The sequence below is a fragment of the Onychomys torridus genome, chromosome 2, assembly GCF_903995425.1.
Source record: "Onychomys torridus chromosome 2, mOncTor1.1, whole genome shotgun sequence".
NCBI classification, from domain to species: Eukaryota; Metazoa; Chordata; class Mammalia; order Rodentia; family Cricetidae; genus Onychomys; species Onychomys torridus.
Window position 1 is genome coordinate 125768260 of NC_050444.1, and position 23462 is coordinate 125791721.

Consider the following 23462-nt stretch of genomic DNA (forward strand, 5'->3'; position numbering starts at 1 on the left):
GAAAAGAACTTACTCACAAACATCTAATACTTGCAAAACAGAATTATATTAAAATCTGATTAGTACCCTTTTATTTAATTATCAAGCTGTAACTCAATACTTACCAGAAACCACCACTTGAGGGCACACTGCAGTAGTATATCGTAGATCAGTAATATTGTTTTTGGTAAGCTTGGGGTTTTTGTTGTTGTTGTTTTGAGATGGGTTCTCATTATGTAGTCCTCACTGGCCTCAAACTCACAAAGCTTCATGTGCTGGGATTAAAGACATGTGCCACCATGCCTCATCCATTTTGTTTTGTTTTCTATAGAATCTTGCTAGATAGTGCAAGTTGCCCAAGAACTCCTTATCTTCCTGCCTCAGCCTCCCCAGAGCTGGGATTCTAAGCATACCTTAGTTCCCCCAGATTCAACAATATTATTATAATAAAATACTGATATACTTCCATTACTTTTCCAAAAAGCTTTTGAATTTTGAAAAATTAAATAAAATTATGGTTGTAGAAATTACCTTTCTCTGTTCATCGTCTTTACAATTTTGAAGCTTGTCATCAAAAAGCTACAGGGTATGAAAAGGACACTTTTAGTATCAAGATATTTTATTACATTGTGTACACTTACTAAACAGAAAAGTAAACCTCAGTTCCTAAGCATTTCTGCTGTGGCTAACATGCATTTTTAAGACAGCATAAATTTTTTCAAGGTTCTATATTAAAATCATTCTTCTGTGTGAATGACTGTGAACTGTTAAGATCCAATGCTATGGTAGAATTACAGCCAAAAAAAACCAAGTGACTTTTGTGTATGTTTGCAATTCATGTGCATGTGTGTATATGTGAAGGCCAGAGGAGCATGTCCAATGTCCTTTCCCACTCTCCACTTTGCTCTGAGATGGGAACTCTCACTGAACCTATTCTGGGTAGGCTAGCTGGCCAGCAAGCTCCCAGGCTCTGCCTGTCTCCATCCTGCAGTGGCGTGCTTATAAGCACTTGTGGCAATGCTTTTTACAGAGGTGCTAGCTAGGGATTTCAATTAGGGCCTCTTGCTTTCTTACCAACCGCTTTTACTGAAAGAGTCATCTCTCTTATCTCCAAAACTATGATTTTTTTTTGAACATTTTAAAAAATGTGTGTAGCATGCACGTGTGTATGTTTATGTGTGTGCACGCACATTCTATGTGGAAGCCAGAGAACACTGGGTGTCTCCTATCATTTTCTAACTTATTTCTGGAGACAGGGTAACTGTTTCAATAAACATGGAGCAGACACACATGACTTGATGGTGTCCAGAAAGCTTGTGGTATCACCTGTGCTGGGGTTACAGACATGTATTGCTGTGCCCAGTTTTTACATGAGTGCTGGGAAACCAAACTCAGACCCTCATGCCTGCATATCAAGCACTGAGCCATCTCCCCAGCGTCTCCATAGACTTCTTAATTTTTGTTTAGAAAATAGGGTCTTGCTTTGTCTTCTAAGTTGATGAGCTTCTTTTTCTTCCTATGACCTATCATTTTAATTCAAAGAGAAATACAGTCACCACCACCACCCCCAAAAAATGAAAGGAAGGGGGAATCCAAGGTCTTACAACATCCTTTTCCTCAATAATTAAAAATTACAGAACATAAATTTTATCAATATAATTGAGAAAAATATCTTTTAAGGAGTCAGCTTTAAAAACTGCTGAAATCACGAGGGATGTAAATGACCATCAAGTAACTTCTAAGTCCAACTTAGCAACATTTACTACTTTACATCAGAACAGCATATCATACCTTTAATTGTTCTATCAAGATCTGCAGGTAAGCATCAGCCTCTGTAAGTTTCTTATCAAAGTCTTGGACACTAGGAACAAATCCTGAATCCAAACCCTGGGGGAAAACAAAGTGAATGATCTGGCAGTGCCCAAGCAACACGTATTACTACAGGAAACTCTTTACCCTTCACACATGAGGAATTTCAACTTTCAAAACAGTGTATTTACACAAATGAGTTTGTTTAAATTTTCCAAGAAAAGTACTGTACCAACCTCCCTCTCTCCAATTACATGTGCTGCTGCTCAAAGGAGAGGGTTGGTTCCCTGGCCCTCAAAATAAAATCCTTTTCCCCAAACTCCCCACAACTGGCTTGATTTTCCACCAGAGCCATGGTCATTTAAGAAATATAAAACCTCCTAGACTATTTCCTATTTCTCCCCATTTTTTCCTGTCCCCAAAATCTTCGTGTGGTTTTTTTAATCGGATTTATTTACTGTTGTTGGAAGTGATGGCTCAATGTGTGTGGAGGTCAGAAGACAGTTTGTGGGAGTCAGTCTTCTCCTTCCACCATGCAGGTCCTGGCAACTGAACTCAGGCTTGGCAGCAACTGCCTTAACCTACTGAGCTAACCCACTGGTCCTAGCTAACCTAACTTTTGTTTGTTTGTTTTTGAGACAGGATTTCTCTTATGTAGTTCTGGCTGTCCTGGAACTCACAGAGATCCACCTGCCTCTGCCTCCCAAGTGCTAGGATTAAAGATTCTTAACCCACTCCATCAGCTCTGAAGTTTTCCACTCTCTCTTTTCCTTATTAAAAAAGTTGTTTTAAAGAAAGCTAAGCACAGTGGCATACATCAACAATCCTAGCACTGGGGAGGCTAAGACAGAATTATAAATTTACAGCTAGCCTGGGCTAAACAGTCTCCCAGCCTTTCTAAGTGTAACTGCTGATCTTTCTCTCCCTATTCAATGTCAGTCTTGGCATGAACACTACCCTCTGGACAGGGTGTAAATGTTTATTTATTAGAGGCCCCACTTCTTTCTCAGTCCAAAAGCCAGCAACAGCATATCCTACTTTTTGTACACCTACATCTCAAGTTCCCAAAAGACCATAAGCTTCCTGTTTTGACTTTGTTTAAAAGAAATTCTTAATCATCTCTGACTAAGAACAAATCTTAGTTCTAAAGGTTAAGCCCTTGGAGAGAACCATATTCCCAGTCTACGGTGTCTACCTGCACACCCAGCTGTCCTGTCCGAAGGAACTACCACCATCAACTTCTAAGTCAGCCACAAAACTGTACTAAGTGGGTGACAAATGGTGCAGCTCAACAAACTCAGCCGTTCCTCGTCTTCCCTGCCTGTGGCCAAGGCACACTGCTTGTTTTTATAGTCTCCATTAAGTGAGCTGACTGATGCTGAAGCTTCTTTGACGTTATAGCAGCATCCCACCTGGGCACACATAAGAACACTTCCTCACTGTTAAAGCATGACACAACCCAACTTCAAAACATCAAACTGACATACCAAAGCATGGGCTGCAAACTGGTCCCTAGTTTCTTTTTTCTTTTTTTTTTTTTGGTTTTTCGAGACAGGGTTTCTCTGTGTAGCTTTGCACCTTTCCTGGAACTCGCATTGTAGACCAGGCTAGCCTCGAACTCACAGAGATCCACCTGCCTCTGCCTCCTGAGTGCTGGGATTACAGGCGTGCGCCACCACCCGGCCCATGGTCCCTAGTTTCTAACCAAGCTCTCCCCGTCTCCTTCCCTCTGCTTCCTGTTACTAAAGCAGCAGCTGCCCCATCTATTAAAAACACCATTGTGTTACTACTATTTACTGGTGGTGTTCTCCAACTAAAATTGACATTCTGACACAAAATGTTAAAAAATTTTTAAAATTACACCCTGTTATGACCATGGGAAAAGCCAATTTATCTTGTGATTATTTTCTCTTTCAAATTAAACCCTTTCCAATAAGTGATATATATGAAAACAATGTTTAAGAAAAATTATAAGCAATGTATTCACAATCCATATAATAACAAAATTATAGTTAAACACATTCTTTGGGGTTTTGTTTGTTTTGACACAGGGTCTTACTATGTAGCTCTGGCTGGCCTGGAACTCTCAGAGATCTGTCTGTGCATGCACCACACCCTGCTACACATTTTCACTTTTAAAGAAATCCCAGAGAACTTCGTATTTAAAATGTTTGCTTGAGTAGAGTGGAGTTCACACATCACATTTCACAGAAGGGACAATTCCTCTGTCACTTAAGACACCACAGGAAAACAGGGTTGTGTGGCCTGGTTTTTGTTTTGTTTCAAGAGTATTATGGCATAATTAGCAATGATTTAACTATCAAGACCCTGCTAACACCAGTTAAATACACTGTTCTTACTCAATAGTTAAAAATATCAATGACACATCAAGAGTGAATAGAAGGTGAGTGGGAGAGAGGAAAGATGATCGTTAAGAAATTTCCTCTTCAAAGTTCATTAAGAACTATCACTGTCAGCAAATTAATTAACAGTGCAGTGCCTTCTAAACAAATCTGTTAGGGAACCTCTTCTACAGAAGAGATACACATTATTTAAACTTCAAGTCTGAACCCCACTTCAATTAATTCTTCAAAGTTAATTGTTGTTTCTTGGATCTATGAGCCTCACTGGGCTCTCTTCTCAGTCCCCTGGACACTTGTCCTTCACCATCAGAATAAACCCCGGGCTTCATAACGTCAAGTTATGGAATGTTTATGGGGAGGTTTTAATGATGGTCATCAGCCTAAAATCACAGAACTGGCACAGCAATCCAAAAACTGTAGGTGTGCTTTAAAAGGAATTCTACAGAGTTAACTTATCTGCAGCCAATGAAATAATATGTACACATTCATGGGTAGGATGGACAGGCAGGTGACAGTAATGACACATTTCTTCAAATGACTAAGAATGCACGGAAAGTATCACCGGTTTCAGCATCAGTCACCACTTCTATCCTCCCACTCAGACATTACATGTGACATCCGAGTTGTTTTGTCTCTCCTTATCTCATGGAATAACAAAAGACATTTTAAATTTCTGATTATATTTTGTAATATAATAAAACAAACATAAATATGTTTTATTAAAATAAAATAAAATAAAAACATAAAACTGTTGGAGATTTTATTTAAAAAAAAAAAAAGGAGTTTGAAATGATAGCTCAGAGCGCTTCTTGCAGAGAGGCTGTAGTTCAGCTGCCAGTGCCCAATGGCTGCTCACAACTTCATGTAACTCCAGTTCCTGGAGATCCAATGCCCTCTTCTGGCCTCCACAGGTACTCTATGCACATGAACTCACACAGGCACACATGCATGCACACAAAAGACAAAACAACATAAAAAGAACTTTAAAAATTGTATTATATACCTGTTCTTCTTTCCAGCCAATATTCAGACAGTGAAACATCACACTTATCCATATTGGTCCTTTTTTAATGGAACTTTTAAAAAGTACTTTTATTTATTGTGCATATACCTCTCTCTCTCTCTCTCTCTCTCTCTCTCTCTCTCTCTCTCACACACACACACACACACACACACACACACACACACACACACAACTGCACATGTGTGGATGTCAGAGGGAAGCCTGTAGGAATTAGTTCTCTTCCTCCTTCATGTGGATCCTGGGAAATGAAATCGGATCATCAGGCTCTGCATCAGGGGCCTTTCCCAGTGAGCCATCCTGGAGCTGGTGCTGGAGACTTCTTTTTAAATTAAGACTAAGAACATAGACCTTTCCCAAGCTGAGGGTGGTCTATCCTCCTTTGGAAAGAACTGCAAACAGGGCAGACCTTTAAAAACTGTGATTTCAAACTTCTAGAGAGCAGTTTCGGAGTCAAACAGATACATTTCACAGTAGTCTGCACTTGCTCTAACACTGAACACAGTACTCTTTGGCTTCTCTGAAGAAAGACACAGAAGACAGGAACTGTGCCATTCATTCATCAGCACCCTCCAGGCTGTCTCAGCGCTAGACAAATGCCTGTGGCACCAGCTGCACCAAATGTCAACTGCTGCTCCCCAGGCTCCCTTTGGATCTCTGTCCCGTACTTCTGTTCTCTGCTCCTTCTTTCCTTCCTTCTCTTGTCCATGTCCTTCTGCAGTGCTGGCAATCAGGACCTTGCTGCTCTCTGGCTTACAAGATTGATGGACCACAGTTCTATTTCTTCTCAGTCTACACAGAAATTCACTTTACATTTTAAGTCATAATCTCAGCATTTAGAAGGAAGATCAAGAGTTCTGGGCAGCCAGATTCTCTCAAAACACTAAAACAAATTTTAACAAGATTAAAAGCAGTCCATAGAGAAACTAATACAAAATGGTCTATAATATAACAAGAAAAATGAAATCAGTATTTTCTAATTTCTAATACACAGGACTAGCTTGATATTCTCAGGGGACACCTAAAAGCTAACATGTCAGCAAGTTAAATTAAATAAATTCCTATTAATGATTTTAGGTGGGACACTAAATACACAACAGAATGTTTCACTCCCATGAAAAGGAGCATTACAAGGGCTCTTTTTAAACCCTGAGGTTTGTGCAAATCATAGCTTGCTCTGGAGACTCTCCTAGTAAGACTTTTGAGGCAGCCAGTAAAAGCTTTTAAAATAACTCCTATAGGCAGTGACGGACCAAACAACAAAGGTCAGAGTGACCAAAGGCGGCTTGAGGTTCTCTTGACCATAATCAGGAATTAAGAAACTTATGGGTAGCCAAGTGGAGGTGCACGCCTTTAATCCCAGCACCGGGAGGCAGAGGCAGGCGGATCTCTGAGTTCGAGGCCAGCCTGGTCTACAGAGTGAGTCCCAGGACAGCCAGGGCTACATAGAGAAAATGTATCAGAACCCCCTTCCCCCCCCCCCCGCCCCCGCAAAAAAAAAAAAGAAAAGAAATTTATGGGTAACTTGAGGAGCTAAGAATAACACTGAACAGAAGGAAGACTGAGAAATTACACAAAAGAATGTGAAAAATGAGACAGTTTCCTATCAAAGTCTTATTTCTTAATGAAAACTTAAAGGGCTGAGTTTGCTAGATGCAGTATTTTCCTTAAACAAAACAAAATAGTATACAATTAAAAAAAAAGTCCTCCCTAAAAAAGAAAAGGGCTGCACATGCCTAGAATCCCAGGATCTGGTAGATGGAGGCAGGAGGTTCACAAGTTCAAAGCTAGCCTGAGATACATTAGCTCCTGCCTCAAAACAAACAATTTGTTTAGAAAGAAAAATATATTTGAAATATTATTTATATGTCTTCACAGAAATTCAAAATGGTAAAAAGTCATTAGCAGTAGAACTATAAAACAGAAAAATAGCTTAAAATATTAACAAAGGAAAACTTCAAAGAAAACCCATCTAATGAAAGGAAATAAGAATATGGACAACAGGCATTTTATTAGCAAAACAAATACCCTAAAAATAACGAATTTTTACTCAAATGCCATTTTAGTTAAAATAAGAGCACCTGCAAAGTCTAAACTGGGGATGGCACGTTTGAGATGACCTCTCACCCAATCAAAGAAGCAGAGGGCATACTTACGATTCAATCACTTACAATTATTTTTGAAAATTCAAGAACTGGAGAGATACCAGAAGACTGGAAAAAAGCAAGTGTGGTACTGATCTTCCATAAAGGTAACAAAAGAGAGAGCAGAAAGTTACCATGTTGCGCGTCTGTCATCATTAATCAAGCAAAAGACTATGAGAAAACTGTATCTACACAGAGGAAATAAGGACACAAGCAAGTGACAAGTTAAAAGCCAAACTGTCTGCCAAAATTACTGGCTTTTCTGTTTCTTAGAAAAATAAATTAGCATGTTAGGCTCTTGGAGAAATGACACCATTCTGTCTTCCTATCAGATGGGTCGAAAGTTCATTTAATAACAAAAAAGTATACTAAAGAAACAACTTAGTAATTTTCATGTGCGCATGATTCCATGAGGGATACTAATGACATCCACGGCTACCTGAGCATCCTGAAACATTTATCCCCACAGTCTACCTACATCAGCTAAAGAACAGGCCTTGGAGCTACTGAGGAATCCTGAAGTAAGCAATTCTGTAGAGTATTTTTAACCCTAAAGATATAATGTTCAACTACCAATTCATTTGGAGACAAGATCATCAATTTTGAAATACCCATAACACTGAGCACAGGGATCAACTTTTCCCTCCACTGCACCTTCTTGAAAGATGTTTTCCCAAGGCTACACATGGCTTCAAATTAGGTTCTTTTAACCACATAATAGCTGTTGGTTTCTTACCAAAAATTGCTCAGTACTCTAAGAATGCCCTAAAAGGTCTTTTCTCAACTCTAAGTGAACAATACTAATGCTATGGATTCACCATGAATAAGACATAGTGAACTTTTTCAGAGTACTATACTATAAAGTCTGTTACATATTTCTTTCTCATTGTATCTCATTTATGACATTGTAAAATAGTTATAGGCAAGGCTCAGGCCCAGAATCCCTACACTTAAGAGGAGGCTGAGGCAGGAGAACAGCTGAAAGTTCAAGGCTAGCCTGGGCTACAAAGCAAAACCTTGTCTTAAAAAAGAAAAAAAGATTGTGAGATAGACTGAACCTATTTCACAAGTGCTTACTGAACATTCAGATCGTCCATCACTCTTTCTTTTTTTACTGAAAATGGGTTTTTTCATATAATATATTCTGATTGCAGATTCCCCTCCTTCAACTCCTCCCCAGTTAGAATGTTTAATTAGAATTCTAACCCACTCCTCTACCTACAAATGCTACTACACTTACTTTTCTATTAAATTACAAGACAATTGGAAGGAGTTTGTAGCCTGGAGAGACATGTGGTCTGAAAATCATCTGAGGAGTTGAGGGGAATGAGCACAAACAGGCGGTAAGGACAGAGCAGGTTCTGCATCCTGACGCTGCAACGTCTAACAGACTACCTGAGTGGTCAGTACAGCTCACTGCCCCTGCTTTCATTCCCCCGTCAACAAGAGGGACCAGTAACCCAATAGGAGCTGTTCAATTTCCTTTCTAGATCCGGAGCCTTGGGGAGCCAGAATTCACTTTCTTTAGTCCCAAGATCCACACAGTACTTCACAGGTAAATCATTTTGATGGATTTTTTTAAAAAAGAACAAAAAAAGACTAGCGAATAATACTATAAGCCACGTGCAGTTTTTCTCAGGGAATATACAATCTAGAAAAATACACAAGCATTAAACTTAACATTCCTTTAAAAAAGAAAACATAGTAAGTTGATGAATCCTGAAGAAGATAATGGATGGTATAAAAGTGGTTAAAGCAATAAGCAAAATGTGGCAAAATACATCCAACAAACAGGTCAGAGGGAAAATCCAGTATGGATGGTTCAGAAAACTATTGGTAATTATGCCTAAAGCACACAATGTAAGCTGCATCTAATAATTTACCTTGGGAACCAAGAGTCAAACAACATAGAGAAAGCTTCCACCCAAACCAAAAATTATAATGCTCACACAGAGACAGGACAGAAATGGGCTGTTTCACCCAACAGGTGAATCAAGAATGAAGATCAGTACAAACCAGCACTAAAATTCATGACTGGGCACAACTGTTTAGTTTTTAAGATGAAACTTTTATGCGCCCTTCCACTGACAGAACAAATTGTAAATATGAACTCCATAAAGTGATAAGATTTCTTAAAAATGGAACAGTTTAGCTGGTGGTGGTGGTGGTGGTGGTGGCGGCGGCGGCGGCGGCAGCAGCAGCGGCGGCACACACCTTTAATCCCAGCACTGGGAGACAGAGGCAGGTGGATCTCTGAGTTCACGGCCAGCCTGGTCTAAAGAGTTCCAGGACAGCCAGGACTACACAGAGAACCCTTGTCTCAAAAAAACAAAACAAAACAATCATGGAAACGAATTTATAGGCCTTTATAAGATAGTTAGCACTAACTGGTACTTATCTCACAGATATGAATGATATTGAAACTGCACACTTTAGAAATCATTTTAGGAATACATTCTAAGCTGTGTTTTTAAGTTTATATACCCCCCACACCTCCATTTCTTCCTGAATCAAACATAGGAAAAGGCATTGAAATTCTACTATGTCTCCAGTAGGACTGAGGAAATAGGGGGACCAAGAGAGACTCTCACAGTTTTTGCTTGACACATTTAATTTTTCTAAGTATTTCTTTTATAAAAACACCAAGGCTTCATGGAAAAACATTTAGAAATCACAAGCTACACGTTTTTTAAATTATATGCAAAATCACCAGTTTTATTATTTTAAGATTACCTATGAAATTCTAAAATCTTCCAAAGAGTTGGCATTGCTGAAACTATTCATACCCCATTCCAAGCGAAATGAATCGTAGCCAAATTTGTAACATCATTTAAAGGTAAAGCACCAGGCAGCAAAAAGCCCTGAAAACAGAGACTGTTGGCATACTGGAAAAAATGAGCCCTTAACAAAAAACAAAGCAAGACACTGAGGGGATTCCATGCCCTTCCTGCCACCATGCTCATGACTCAACTTCTAAGAAAGCAAACTCAAGGTGTTTGCAAACAACACTTTTCTTAAGGGACAACTGAGTTAGCTGGGCTACTTGAAGGCTTTTGTATTTTGTTTTGCTATTATTCTCCGGTGGGAGTCTGCCACAGAATGCACACGGAGGACAGAGGACAACTCTGTGGAGTCGATGCTGTCCCCCCACCTTCTATGGGACCCCGGGAGCTCAGGCAGGCAGGTCATCAGGCCCGCATGGCAGGGGCTTTATTTTGCCCTCTAAGCCGTTTCTCAGGTTATCAATCAGGTTAAGTTATCTCAGCATTTAAGTAAACTGTGAAATAGAGGAACAAACATTCTTCCCTTCCCTAGTCTGAGAGTATCAGCATTTTATTCGCTTTATTCTTAAAAATCTACCAAATGCAATTGTTTTGGGGAAATTTCCTGGAAATATGCTCTTTGTGCAAGCAGGAGAAAGTAAAATTGATCATGTAAGTCCGTAAGCCGAGCATTTAAGCAAGCACTGAGAATTCTCCTAACTACTTGTGGTTATGCAATGTTTTCTAAACAAACCCACTATGCTCTTCTGACATGACCTGACCTCTGCACAGCAGACAACAAGCTGACAAATTAACGCACAAGGGGACCTGCATGATAAAACTACTTATACCAAAGGTTTTTAACTCACATTGAATGAAAAACAACCTTTAAAAGAATACGTTCCACACTGTCCTAGCTGTATCCCTTAAACTGCGTTTGCCAAACTGTGTTTGTATAACTGATTTCTACTGCCAGTGGATGTCCAGTGGAAGGAAACATAGGCTCAGTTTTGCTAAAGTTGCTCAAGGTACACACAAAATTGTACAATTAAAAACGTTGGAAGTCTACCAAGATGACCTGAATTCACTGCTCTTTACTATATTCCCCCAAGCCAGTGCGTGGTTTGGGCAAATGCAGGAGGAGGAGGAGGAGGAGGAGGAGGAGGAGGAGGAGGAGGAGGAGGAAAGATGGTGGATACTGAATCCTTCAATGTGCTTACTTACTATTACATAAAGAACATAAAGAAGTCCCTGCAAGTTCTACATCAGCATCCCTTGAAACAGTGCCTCACTCCGTTAGTAAAGACTGCACAGATGCTGAGGTCCGATGCTGATGAGGAATTCTAATAAAAATAAATAAATAAATAAATAAGAGCTAACAGGACAAAAGGCTATTGCAATAAACAGCAGTATGATACACAAGATGATCAGGCAGTGACAAATTTCATTCTCTCATGCCAAGTCTTGTCACGAGCACATTTTTACACACACTACTCTGGGCTTTACAGTCCTATGTTACAATAATTATTTATTCACTGGGTATCTCCTGTGACTACACTCTGTACTGGACATCCTAGAGATGCCAAGGTGAGGCAGACACTGATCCTGACCTAAGAGTTTCCATCTATTTCAAAGCAACGTCCGTCTAGAACAGTGGTTTCTCAGCCTGTGGGTCATGACCCCTTTGGGGTCAAATGACCTTTTCACAGATGTTGTCTAAGACCATCAGAAAACACAGATGTTTACATTATGGTTCACAACGGTGGCAAAATTACAGTAATAACAAAAATGATGTCATGGTTGGAAGTCACTACAACATGAGAAACTGTATTAAAGGGTCACAGCATTAGGAAGATTAAGAATCACTGGTTTCGAGTATCTGATTTGAACAGTAAGTGCAATGGGAAAGGCTCCAAAGGATGCAGAGGAAAAGAGGGTAAGAGAGGTTTGGAGAGGGGAATCCAGGCTATGGACAGAGGCAGGAGTCTGTATTAGAGCAGTGGGCTCTGGCTCATCCAATGCAAAGTTCCAACTCTTCTTTCATGATGACTATTCAGGGCTAAGCAAGCCAACAAAAAGAGTCTGTGGGACTCTAGGAAATCGGAACAGCAAGGAAGCTTTATCCCTCTGAGCCTGAAGGGAGAGCAAGGACTGGGCACAACAGCTACAGGGAACGCGGCTCCAAAGCAGAGAGGTAAGGGCAGAAGTAACACCCTACAAGTTTCGGGTTCCCTTAGGTCTTCTAGCATTGCCTCCCACGGGCTAAAGCCAAACAAAAGCCCGAGAATAAAGAGCCTGGAACACTGGCTCTAAAAGCCTCCTGGGGCACACCAAGAGAAGAACAGAATGCTTCTGGAAGAAGGGAGAGCACAGGCTACACAGCCTGAGTGACAAAGAAGAATCGTCTCTTGAAGAGTATTTTTCAGATCTAGATGCTGACTTCAAAGGAAACAAAAATTAGTGGCCGAATCAGAAAAAGTTCTACGGTTTGAGAGGCAAGGTGAGCAATGGGTAGAGGTGTGCCGAGAACACCAGGATACAGCTTGGATTTAGGCTCAATCCCTGTTATTCCAGACTTGGCAAATCACTTGGAAGACACCTTCTTTCATAGCTTAGAGAGGAGGTGGGGAGAACGGAGATCGGTTAAATCTTAGACTTTCTTCCTTCCCGTTCTAGGATTTCCTGAAGCAAATACCTCCAAGTTAATGACTGTTCGTGCAGACAGTAAAAACTCCATTGCACTGGGAAGATCTACGGCTGACCTCATTTAAATAAAGACAGAAAGCTGTAGTTTTCAACTATACAAGGTCTTCCACAGTCTGACAAAGAATGCTAAAACTCAAGTGAACTATTGTTCGTTCCCTATAACCTTGAAACATATAAAGACTAAAGCAACCAGAGTTTAAAACAAGCTTAGAATGCCAAGAATACAAAGAAAACAGAGTAAGCAACTTGGCTAAAGACCACATATTAGAAAAACAAAATGAGCTGTAGTCAATATAATACGGTCAAGTTCTTTGTTTGTTTGTTTGTTTTCGGAGACAGGGTTTCTCTGTGTAGCTTTGCGCCTTTCCTGGAACTCACTTGGTAGACCAGGCTGTCCTCGAACTCACAAAGATCCGCATGCCTCTGCCTCCTGAGTGCATTACAGGTGTGTGCCACCACCGCCCGGCTCAATGGTCAAGTTCTTTAAAGTGTCTACAGAAATGAACTTCAATGTCAATACTGCCATACCATTCCCCTCTTCCCCCTACCCCCCATACACACAGAAAGCAAAAATTACCATTCATTCATGGCAAAAACATGCACTGACTCTCTGCTATGGCCAGGTACTTAATTAGGATTTCCAAAGGACTTCTTTAAGGATAACAGAGAAAACAGCAAATAGGATCAAGCATTACTCAATATTAAAAAACTAAAATTTCAGAACACTTCCTGAGTTCCTTTGACTGTTCTAGCCAATAACATGCTTCTTCCTGTGATACTGGCATTATTTCAACTACACCAGAAGTCATACGGAAGTCACATACAAGATATAGAATCCACCCACCATCACAGCACAGTTTCTAAACATTTTCTCCAATTCCGTTATACTTGTAACCAGTTCAGTCTAGCGACCTAAGAAATATTTTAATACTGGAGAAAAAAATCTAGTTCCAACACACCTGAGTAAAAGGTTTGTATTTTAGGATATTATAACGGTTCATATTTGGATCATTTATGTCACGTCCAAAGGAAACTCCATTTGCCCAAATTCTGTTGGTTAGACAAAAGCCAACATTCCTTTGTGAAGCTAGTTCCCCTCTACCAAAGGTGCCATTTCCCTTAACACTGGCAGAAGGGACAAATGCTGTCTGTGGTGCCTATTAGCATATCAAAACACATGCTGGCCTCTAGGCTCCCTCAGTATCACAAGTCACTGTTATACATACCAGGGTCCATGCTAACATCCTAGCTTTTTACACACACACACACACACACACACACACACACACACACACACACGTCCTAAATCCCCTCCAGCTCAGGAGCATCGTTTCTCACCCTCCTTCTGACCCTGCTAAGTCAGCAATGCACTCTCTTGGTCCTTTCTTCATCTTGCGCTCTCCCCTGCACCTTCTCTGTTTTCTGCTCCTGCTTCTGTCACGGCAAGGTCCAGTCTACTACTTTCTCCTTCTGCTCTGGACTCTTCCAGAAGCTTCTCTCCCTCATATATACAGTAAAAACCTTCCCCCTAACCGTATCATGCGTGCTTGTGTCACCAGTTTATACAACTTACCCCTTTTCTAAACACCTACGATGTTCTACTCGGCTCAGAAAGCCAAACCCCAAGTCTGGCATTTGTGAATGCCGCACCCTTGAAATGAAGGGCACTTGAAGGGCTTACAAGTAGTCTCTGAATTTCTCATGTTCCCCTTTTCTCCCAAAGCAGTTGGAGAAACTAGAATTCCTTTACCCATGGCTAGCCTTAGGAACCAAACCCCCCTGGGCAATGGCAGCACACACCTTTGATCCCAGCACTTGGGAGGCGGAGCCAGGCACATCTCTGTGAGTTCAGGATCAGCCTGGTCTACAGAGTGAGTTCCAGGACAGCCAGGGCTACACAGAGGCTTTAAAAAATAAAAAGAATTTCTCTTGCTAATTTGTTTTGTTTGTAGGGTGCCAGCTGTGACCCTATGGGTAAGGAGACATGAGACCAGCCTACATGGCCAGGCACTCCATTAGTGACAAAGAGGAGTGCAAACCTTTGATTTCTAGCAAATTATGCCCTAACAAGAATCAGACATGTGAACAAAAAAATTCATAATTTAGCAAAAGCTGTTAAGAGATATGGACAGATTCTGTAATGGCACACAAAGTAACTCACTGTCTTCCTTTAGACAGCACGGGAAGGGGCTAGGTGCTGTGCACCAAGGGTCAAGCCAAAGCTTAACCACCTGAAAGGTGGGGTAATCTAAGCAAGAGAGAAAGGCAGCTGGTGTGAAGAGAAAGAACTCAGAGGCTAGACATGTTCTGACGAGAAACCACTCACAGCAAATGCCTTGAGTAAAGCGCTTCAGACAGCTGTGAGAATTAGCCACTGGGGAGAGCCTTAAAGGCATGCCGGGAGCTGGGCTGCAGAGGCACCCAAAACAGAAAACAGAAGCGTGGAGTGACTCAGGCGACGTGTTTTTGAGTAAAGAGGCTGGGTGTGACTTGCCTCTCACACACTGGATCAGATTTCCCAAAAGTGCACTGAGATGATGTAGGACTCAGAGCACTATCATGCAAGAAAGTGTCAAGTCCAAGAGGCGGACAAGTCTAAGGCAGATGGAAACAGAAGAATGGCTGTGTGGTGGACCTTGTCAGAATATTTAAAGAGGAAGACTGGCTTCAAGATCAGCAGTGACTGTCTAAACCTTTACTGAAAATTTTCAAGACATAATTTTCTGCTACGTACATTATAGTAACCATAAAAACTTCTCCTTGTAGTGTAAGAATCAGTTACTTTTCCACAGGTCAGCACTTAGTGATAGAACCCGACACATCCGAGGTCATCTGGGATATTTTAGTAGACACACATGATTATGGATTGCTTGCCGTCATCATTACCTTTCTAAATCAAGCACACAAAACGTGGGTGTGGCAGTGCACGTGTGTAACCCCTGCAGGAAGGGAAAGAGTTCAAGTACCAAGACCCTGTTTCAAAAATATACAGCCACACAAGTGGTTCTCCAATAAACAGACAGAGGGAGGTCACAGCAAACAGACCCTACACTGAACTAAACCCTCTGCTGATCTTCAACTTGACTGTGCCCAAAATACTTTTCGACCTCTTATTTACAAGATGTGCTTCAAGCACAACGTCATCCCTGTTCCAACCAAACTCAGGACACTCAAGAAACACCCAACTTTAAAAACAACAACAACAAAAAATGTTTCTTGTTTAAATTCTCAAAATTTCATTTTTAGTGATGTATGCCTACTCTGGAGTAGGGAAAACCATCTGGCTTTTATTTAAGTAATCCCTTGTTGAGATGCACCAAAAGTAAGTTTTTTAAAAATCCCCAAGTAAAAGCGAAGTACAAGAAATGTTAGTACTGGTCACTACAGGGCCCTAGCGCTTGTCCCAATACAGGAGGTCTTCTGAAAAATGACTTAGGAGCCGCTTCATCAGAATTCCCGTTTTAAAGGCGCTGGGAAGGCTTTTAAACCGCAACTACCACTTTAAGACCCTTCCCGGTTTCCCCAATGAGAAACCTGGAAATAGTTATTTGGCTTTCAATTCCTTTAAAAATAGCTAAAAAGTAAAACAATTTGATCACGCAAAACCAAGTCTTCAAATTAGAAAATGTCTTGTTCAACTTAATTCTCAATCTTTCATGATTGGGAAAAAAAAATGTTAAGTCCAGCAGGAAGGCCAGCAGGGGCCTTCCCGCTATATTAATCACAGAAAACTTTCCACAACTGAGCAAGGCTGACAATCTAAAACCTTCCCTACAGTCGTTCTGTGAACCCCATAACGCTGTACTGGAGTTTCCAAAACATTTCCAACAGCTACTTAAAAACAAAACCACCTCCTTCCTCACGCACCCACAAACAGCAGCATCCATAACTGACAACGAATACCGGGCCAAGCACCAGCACAACGCCAAAACATCCCGAATTCTACTTGGCCTGGAGTGAAGATTCTACGAATGGGCGCAGGCAGGCAGGCAGGCTCCGAGCTGAGCTCAGGCTCAGAGCTCCACCGGGACGGGTCATTGTGAGTCAACCTTCGAAAGGAGAGCCGAGTTCCACACCAGCGTTTCCCAAGCAGGACAGCGGGCCCCTCCGGGGAGCTTGGGGGCGTGGGCTGAGGGAAGGCGGCCCCTCGCCGCCGGACCTCAGGGGTCTACTCACTTCGCAAGCGGCCAGCAGGAGAGCCATTCGCCGCGGCCGACCGCCGTCCCAGGGGAGGGGAGGGGCGCCTTCCCCGCCCCGGATGCCCCTCCGCGGCGGCGCCCCAGCCCAGAGCAGCCGGAGGACGCCCTCCCCCGCCCGCCCCCTGCGCCGCGGCCCAGGCGCCGCCCCATTGGCTGGCCCAGGCAAAGAGGCCGCTGGCGATTGGCCACGGGTCACCTGCATGGGAGGTGAGCGGCTGCCGATTGGCGGTTGGCCCCTTAGGCGTCAAGGCCGAAGGAGCCGCGGCAGCTCAGGACTCCCACCCCGCCCGCCCGCCTTCTCCCCCAAAGGTGGGGAAGGCCGGGAGACGCGCTTCACCGGCTAGCTCGCCAGCACCCTAGAGTCGGCAGCTCCTGAGCTCAGAAGTTTCATCTTGATTACTGATGTTGCCTCCAGAAAGTTGTTCTGTCATTCGAGGAAGGCGGGAGAGGAGGAAACACTACAGTAAACAAGAGCTTGGGCGTCTGTTTTATTTGTCGGTTAGGCGTCTGTGGGCTTGCTGTTGTGAAAGCACCGTAAGGAGTGTAGGTGGCTTGTGAAGAACTTCAAGAATCCAAATGGTGTAACTGTGAAGTTCAGGCTTGGAGCACCTGGGCAGAGGCCCAAAATGCAGGAAATCACAGACACCAGTGATTGGTTTATCAATCTGGAGAGTAATCTCCTTTTCTATTTTTCCTTGGAATCTCGAACCTTCTAAGGCTCTACAAAACAATTATTTGCTGTAATTTTGGCGCAGAGTTGAAGAAATACTCGCTACACTCAAACTGCACTGCTGTGCTCATTGGTATTTTTAGTTCATGTAAATTGTTTCAAAGTTCATTCTGCTTCCCCTTTTATAAGCATGGAATTAGTTCTCCTATGATCTCTATCACAGTAAGTGAAACCACTATCATCCACTCTAAAAGGCAAACCAAAAATGTAGCAGTCCTGACATCTTCAAATCTATCAACCAAGTTCTGTAATTCTTACCTCCTAAATGTGCTTTCAATTCCACCTCTCCTCATCTCAAACAATGGACCCTCTTGGAATAATTTCCTTACTACAGTCTTCCTGAACCTACCACTCATGCTCAACAAAAGATCTAGAGTGATTTCCATAGCATCTCACGACCAATTAAGGGACTTACCACAGCTCTGCATGGTTCAAAAGGATATAACTCAGTGTCTGACACTAATCCACACAACAGTTTTAGAGCCCTACCAACCTACATCTTTCAACTTGTACTCTCTATTTTTCTGTCATCCTCACAAAGGCTCTTCTCAAGCTTCTTTAATTTGCCAAGGACCTTCCAACTCCAGCCCTTGTGCAGCTGCTATTTCTTTCCCACTATCTCCTTGACAACTTGGGCTCTTCATTCACTTCTCACTATCATTTCTACACAATGTAAATTCTTCCTATTTTAGGTCATCATTAGCCCAGGAAACTTTTTTGTGTAACTTAACACAGCTATAATTTCACTTTATATTTAGGGTTATTTAATAATTTTTTAATTCTTAATTCATACATAATAAAATGTAGTGGCATGAATGAGACTGGCCCCCAAAGGCCATATATCTGAACACTTGTTCTCCAGATGGAACTATCTGGGAAGGATTTTGGAGGTGTGGCCTTGTTGGTAATGTTGCTCAGTAACTGTGAGCTTGCACATGAGGACCTGGATTTACTCCTCAGTAATAAAAATAAATAAATAAAAACAAAAAAAAACCCAAAATGATCCATCGAGTCATGTTATTGCATTTCCTTCTCTGCTGCTGTGATAAAGCAATGACCAAAAAGCAGCCAGGGTGGGAAGGGTTTGTTCTGTTCACAGGTTACAAGCGGCAATGAGGGAGGCTAGGGGACTCGACCCAGGGACTTGACAGAAACCCACAGAGAAACTCTGCTTACTGCTTGCTTTATTACAACCTCCCAAGGGCAATACCACTATAGTGGGCTCCCACCCCCATCAATTAGCAGCCCCCAAATGCTCCCCAGTTGCCTATAGGCAAGCTGAGGAAGGCAGTCTCTCAAAGTCCCCTTTTCCCTGGTGACTCCAGCTTGTGTCAAGTTGTAAGAAAATTTAACCAGCACACATGGAAAGACCAGGAGGAAACAAGTATATTTTCCTAAATATCAGAAGCCTATCCCAAAAGACTGTACAATTCCAAATACTACATATAACAGCACTTAGGATTTGAATGCAAGAAGATTATCTTTGGCTAAATAGTGAGTTGGAGGCCAACCTGAGCTACATGAGACCCTGCCTCAAAAAACTCAAAACAACAAATCTATGTGTTAGGTAATGATGAGTCACTAGAAATCAGTGACAACAAATATAGCATCCTGGTGGGAAATACTGATAATGGGAAGCTATGCATATGCGGGACAGGGCTATAAGGAGGGAATCACTGAAGCTCCTGGTTTTTCTTTTCTTTTTTTTTTTTTTTCTTTTCTTTTTTTGCTTTTAACCTAAAGCAAAGCAAAACTCTAAAATATATGGTGCTTTGTTTTTGTTTTTAAGCCAATTTCTCTAGGCATTGACCTAGCAACAGAGGCCGTGACCAGAGCAGACAAAAGACAACTTGATTTTCAGAAGCAGTCTGTACAGGCTCCCAGTATTTTAGGCTAAGTCTTCAGAAATTTTAAACTGAAGTCAATTCCTATATAGGAACATAGGTCAGATGGAGTACGTATGTCACTTGGCATATGGAAGAAACAATACCTAGCTTACCATCAAAGCTGCCATATTTCACCAAGGGAAACTGCCGTGAACACATTATCCAATGGAAATACTCTGTTCAGAATTAGAATTAGCAGCCTCTCCACAGGCCCACAGTGTCTATGATAGTGCAAAGTCTTGCTCACCGCTGTATCCTCAGCTTCTCATCTCAAGGGACTGCCATAACAATTAGGTGCTTAGAAATGTCTGTTGGGGTAACGAAATGCCAGGGACTGTGCCTCGATACACTGGGGGTGGAGGGAGGTGAAAAAAACAGTCTAGGGTATACAACAGGGAAGTCAGAAAACAAGAGACCAGTTTTTCCTCTATGAGTCTTTAGTTTCCTTCAATTTTTAATTTTAGTTTGAGGCATATTATTGCCCTAATTTTCATAGGTAAGATTCTTACATTGGTTACTTAACTTTATTCTGAAAGAACTTCTACATTTCATTTTTAAAACTTACATTACTAAATGAAGTACAGGCATCTGTCACTGAGCTGAGCTTAAATGAATCTTAGTTTAGATTCTGTTGCTTTGGATTATATTTGCATTTCATTTGGAAGTTCTTTTTGAATGATTTTATAAGAGTTTAAACCTGAGATACTTACATTTTGCTTTATACTTGCCTACATTAAGTAATATTATGGCATAAAACTCAAGTACTACCCTTTGGGGCCTGCAAGATTTTTTTCTAAAATTTGAGCCCAAACTTACTCAAGTTTACAAACTGCTTTTTATACCTATACAGCAACCAGGTAAGCTACTCACAGGCTGAGAGGGAGTTAAGGGGCCCAGTGGCCTTCTGACTCTTTACAGGGAGCTTCCAAACTTGGCAGACATTAAAACAGGGACAGTGAGTCACAAACCAAAACAAAAAGAGATGAATGTGGCAAGAGAATCTGTAGGGAGTAGTTGACAGCAGTGAGGACAAGCAATCCGTGTGTGGAAAAGTCAGAGAACAGACTTAATAAAGACTTAATAAAAAAGACTCATGAAAAGAAAAGGGGGGGGGGGGAGGCTAAGAGAGAGCAAAGAAAAAAGAGAAGAGCCTACAGTTAACATCAACTAACAGTATGAAACTCAGCTCAACAGGATTTAAACAGAGATTTTCAGTTTTACTTCCATCTCCAGACTAGTTACAATTTGCTGATACCCACAAAGAAGCAGAGGTGACCCAGAGAAAGAAGGAAGAGAATTAAGAGGAAGAAAGATAAAGAAAGCTTTAGTTGAAATGATGTAGGAATGGAAGACTATGTGCAGACATTACAGGCTGGAGATATCAAATTTCCACCACACAAATGAGGTTGAAGCCAGGCATAACGGTGCACGCCTTTAATCCCAGCACTCTGAGGCAGAGGCAGGTGGATCTCTATAAATTCAAGGCCAGCCTGGTCTATATAGGGAGTTCCAGGACTATAAAGAGAAATCTTGTCTCAAATCCTGTCCAAAAGAGAGAGAGAGAGAGAGAGAGAGAGAGAGAGAGAGAGAGAGAGAGAGAGAGAGAGAGAAACAGGTTGAAAAGCAATTAAGTATTACCATAGATTTCACAGCTAGTAAAGGGGCAGAGGCAGGCCCCAAGTCCCGGTTCACCTAGATCTAAAGCAATTTCTCCGTTTATCCACTTCTCAAACCACCCATGAAAGCTTGGTCAGTACTGAGCTTCTGCATGTGTACCATAAGCATATTATCAGTAAAATGGGTTCCTCTCTAATCTCATGAGCTTCATAAACTTAAGAGGGAGATGAATGAGTAAGAAGAGAGGATGTACATGAACTCACACCATTCCTAGCAAAAACTTGTGTCCACATGTTCACTGCTATGAATACACAGCAGAGAGTTCCAGGGCTACAAGAGATGAAAGCACAGCACAGGCTGAGGAAGAGACCACCCTTTACTATAGTAAATATAATAAAGCTGTAATTTTGCTACTGTTATGAATCAAAATGTAAATATCTGGACCAGGCGGTGGTGGCGCACGCCTTTAATCCCAGCACTCAGAAGGGAGAGGCAGGCGAATCTTTGTGAGTTTGAGGCCAGCCTGGGCTACAGAGCGAGATCCAGGAAAGGTGCAAAGCTACACATAGAAACCCTGTCTCAAAAAAAAAAAAAAAAAAAAAAAGTAAATATCTGATATCCAACCCCTCTGAAAGGGTTGTTCAATCTCTAAAGGGGTCATGACCCAAAGGTTGAGAACTACTGCTCTGCTCTAGAGGATTTCCACCACCCCTCATTTATGAATGCCTCAGCATCATTAATGATGGCTGTTTATTTAAAGGATGAAAAAAGGGAATAAATTAAGGAATATTAGTTGGGATAGTACAAGAAATAGAGCTCCCAAGATAAAGCCAAAACCTAACCTGAGCGTGACTGCACTGAGACCCAGTGAGGGAGGAGGAAAGCAATTCTGATAGAAGCAGCCCAGCTCAAGCAGGTCACATGGACTGAACACCTGAAGACCTAACTTTCTCATCCATCACAGAGGTCAAGGCTGGCATCATCAAAGACAAGAGAGGCTTAATGATGAGGGCTTGAGCCTGGAGAGATGGCTCTGTGGTTAAGAGCATCTGGCTGCTCTTCCAGAGGTCCTGGGTTCAATCCCAGCAATCACAGGGTGGCTCACAACCATGTATAATGAGATCTGGTGCCCTTTCCTGGCCTGTATATATATAATAAATAAATAAATCTTTTTTTTTTTCTTTTTTTTAAAAAAAGGATGAAGGCTTGAGAAAAACCGTTTTTATATGAAGAGAACAACAGGTGTTCTTATTTTGGGTTTTATTTTTTGTTTTGTTTTCTTTCCTTTTTGGAGAGTTAGGGTCTATTGATGTTTTTGAGACAGGATTGCACTATGTAATCCTGACTGGACTGGAACTCACTATATAGGCCAGGCTGGCCTGGAACTCACAGAGATCTTCTTGCCTCTGCTTCCCAAGTGTTGGGATTAAGGGTGTGGGTACCACCACATCCAGCTGCAAACAGGTTTTCATTAGATACTAACCTAATGAAAAGATCTCACTTCAAGAGATTCAACGGGAACTTAACAAAAGGTCACGAAAAGGCTTCTGGAGCTGGAGATATATGTCAGTTTGTGGAGTGCTGCCTGGCAAGCACAAAGTCCTGTTTGATCCTCAGTACTGCCTAAACCAGGCATGATAAATCAAGCCTGCAATCTCAGCACTTGGAAAGTGGAGGCAGGCAGATCAAATTCTATGTCATCCTCAGCTACACAATGAGTTCAAGGCCAGCCTGGAGTACAAGTGACCCTCTTTTTTTTTTAAAGATAGAGGAATTTGAAATTGTGATGAATATTCTATTAGAAGTGGAAAACAATTAAATTGGGTTAGATACAGCCACCTCACTTTAGTAGCTACTTATTTATTTTTATAATTTATTTTATGTTCATGGATGCTTTGCCTGCAGAGGTCAGAAGAGGACATTTGATCCTCTGGAACTGGAGTCACAGGCTCAGAGGGTTGTCAACCACCATGTGGGTGCTGGGAATTGAACCCAGGTCCTCTGGAAGAACAGAATGTGTTCTTAGCCACTGGGCCATCTTAAAATGGGCACTAAAAGCAAAGCAAACAGACAGTGGTAAAAGTGTCCAGCCGCAAGAAATTCTGACAGTGCTGGCAAAAACAGGGTTAAAGAAGTAGGCCACAAGGTCTCCACTGGGAAACCAGGTGAGCAAAGCCTAAAATGGCCAAGAAAAACGGCTATGTAAAGCTCAGATCAATACAAGAGAAAGAAGAGAGGTTTGGAGG

At 41.7% G+C, this 23462-nt stretch overlaps 1 protein-coding gene across 10 annotated transcripts in view; it reads right to left on the reverse strand.

Annotated features, from left to right (window-relative positions):
* Osbpl9 (oxysterol binding protein like 9) overlaps positions 1-23462 on the reverse strand; it is a 139874-nt gene that overhangs the window by 44641 nt on the left and 71771 nt on the right. For 5 of the 10 annotated variants that reach the window (XM_036178352.1, XM_036178351.1, XM_036178359.1 and 2 more), the window contains 3 exons: positions 7344-7412; positions 1771-1866; positions 511-558 (listed from right to left, as the gene is read on the reverse strand). In XM_036178352.1, coding sequence (XP_036034245.1) covers positions 511-558; positions 1771-1866; positions 7344-7412 — 213 coding nt within the window. Of the gene's footprint in view, positions 1-510; positions 559-1770; positions 1867-7343; positions 7413-16651; positions 16720-16960; positions 17101-23462 lie in introns of those variants that run through there. The other 5 variants (XM_036178356.1, XM_036178355.1, XM_036178354.1 and 2 more) reach the window with 3 other exon arrangements.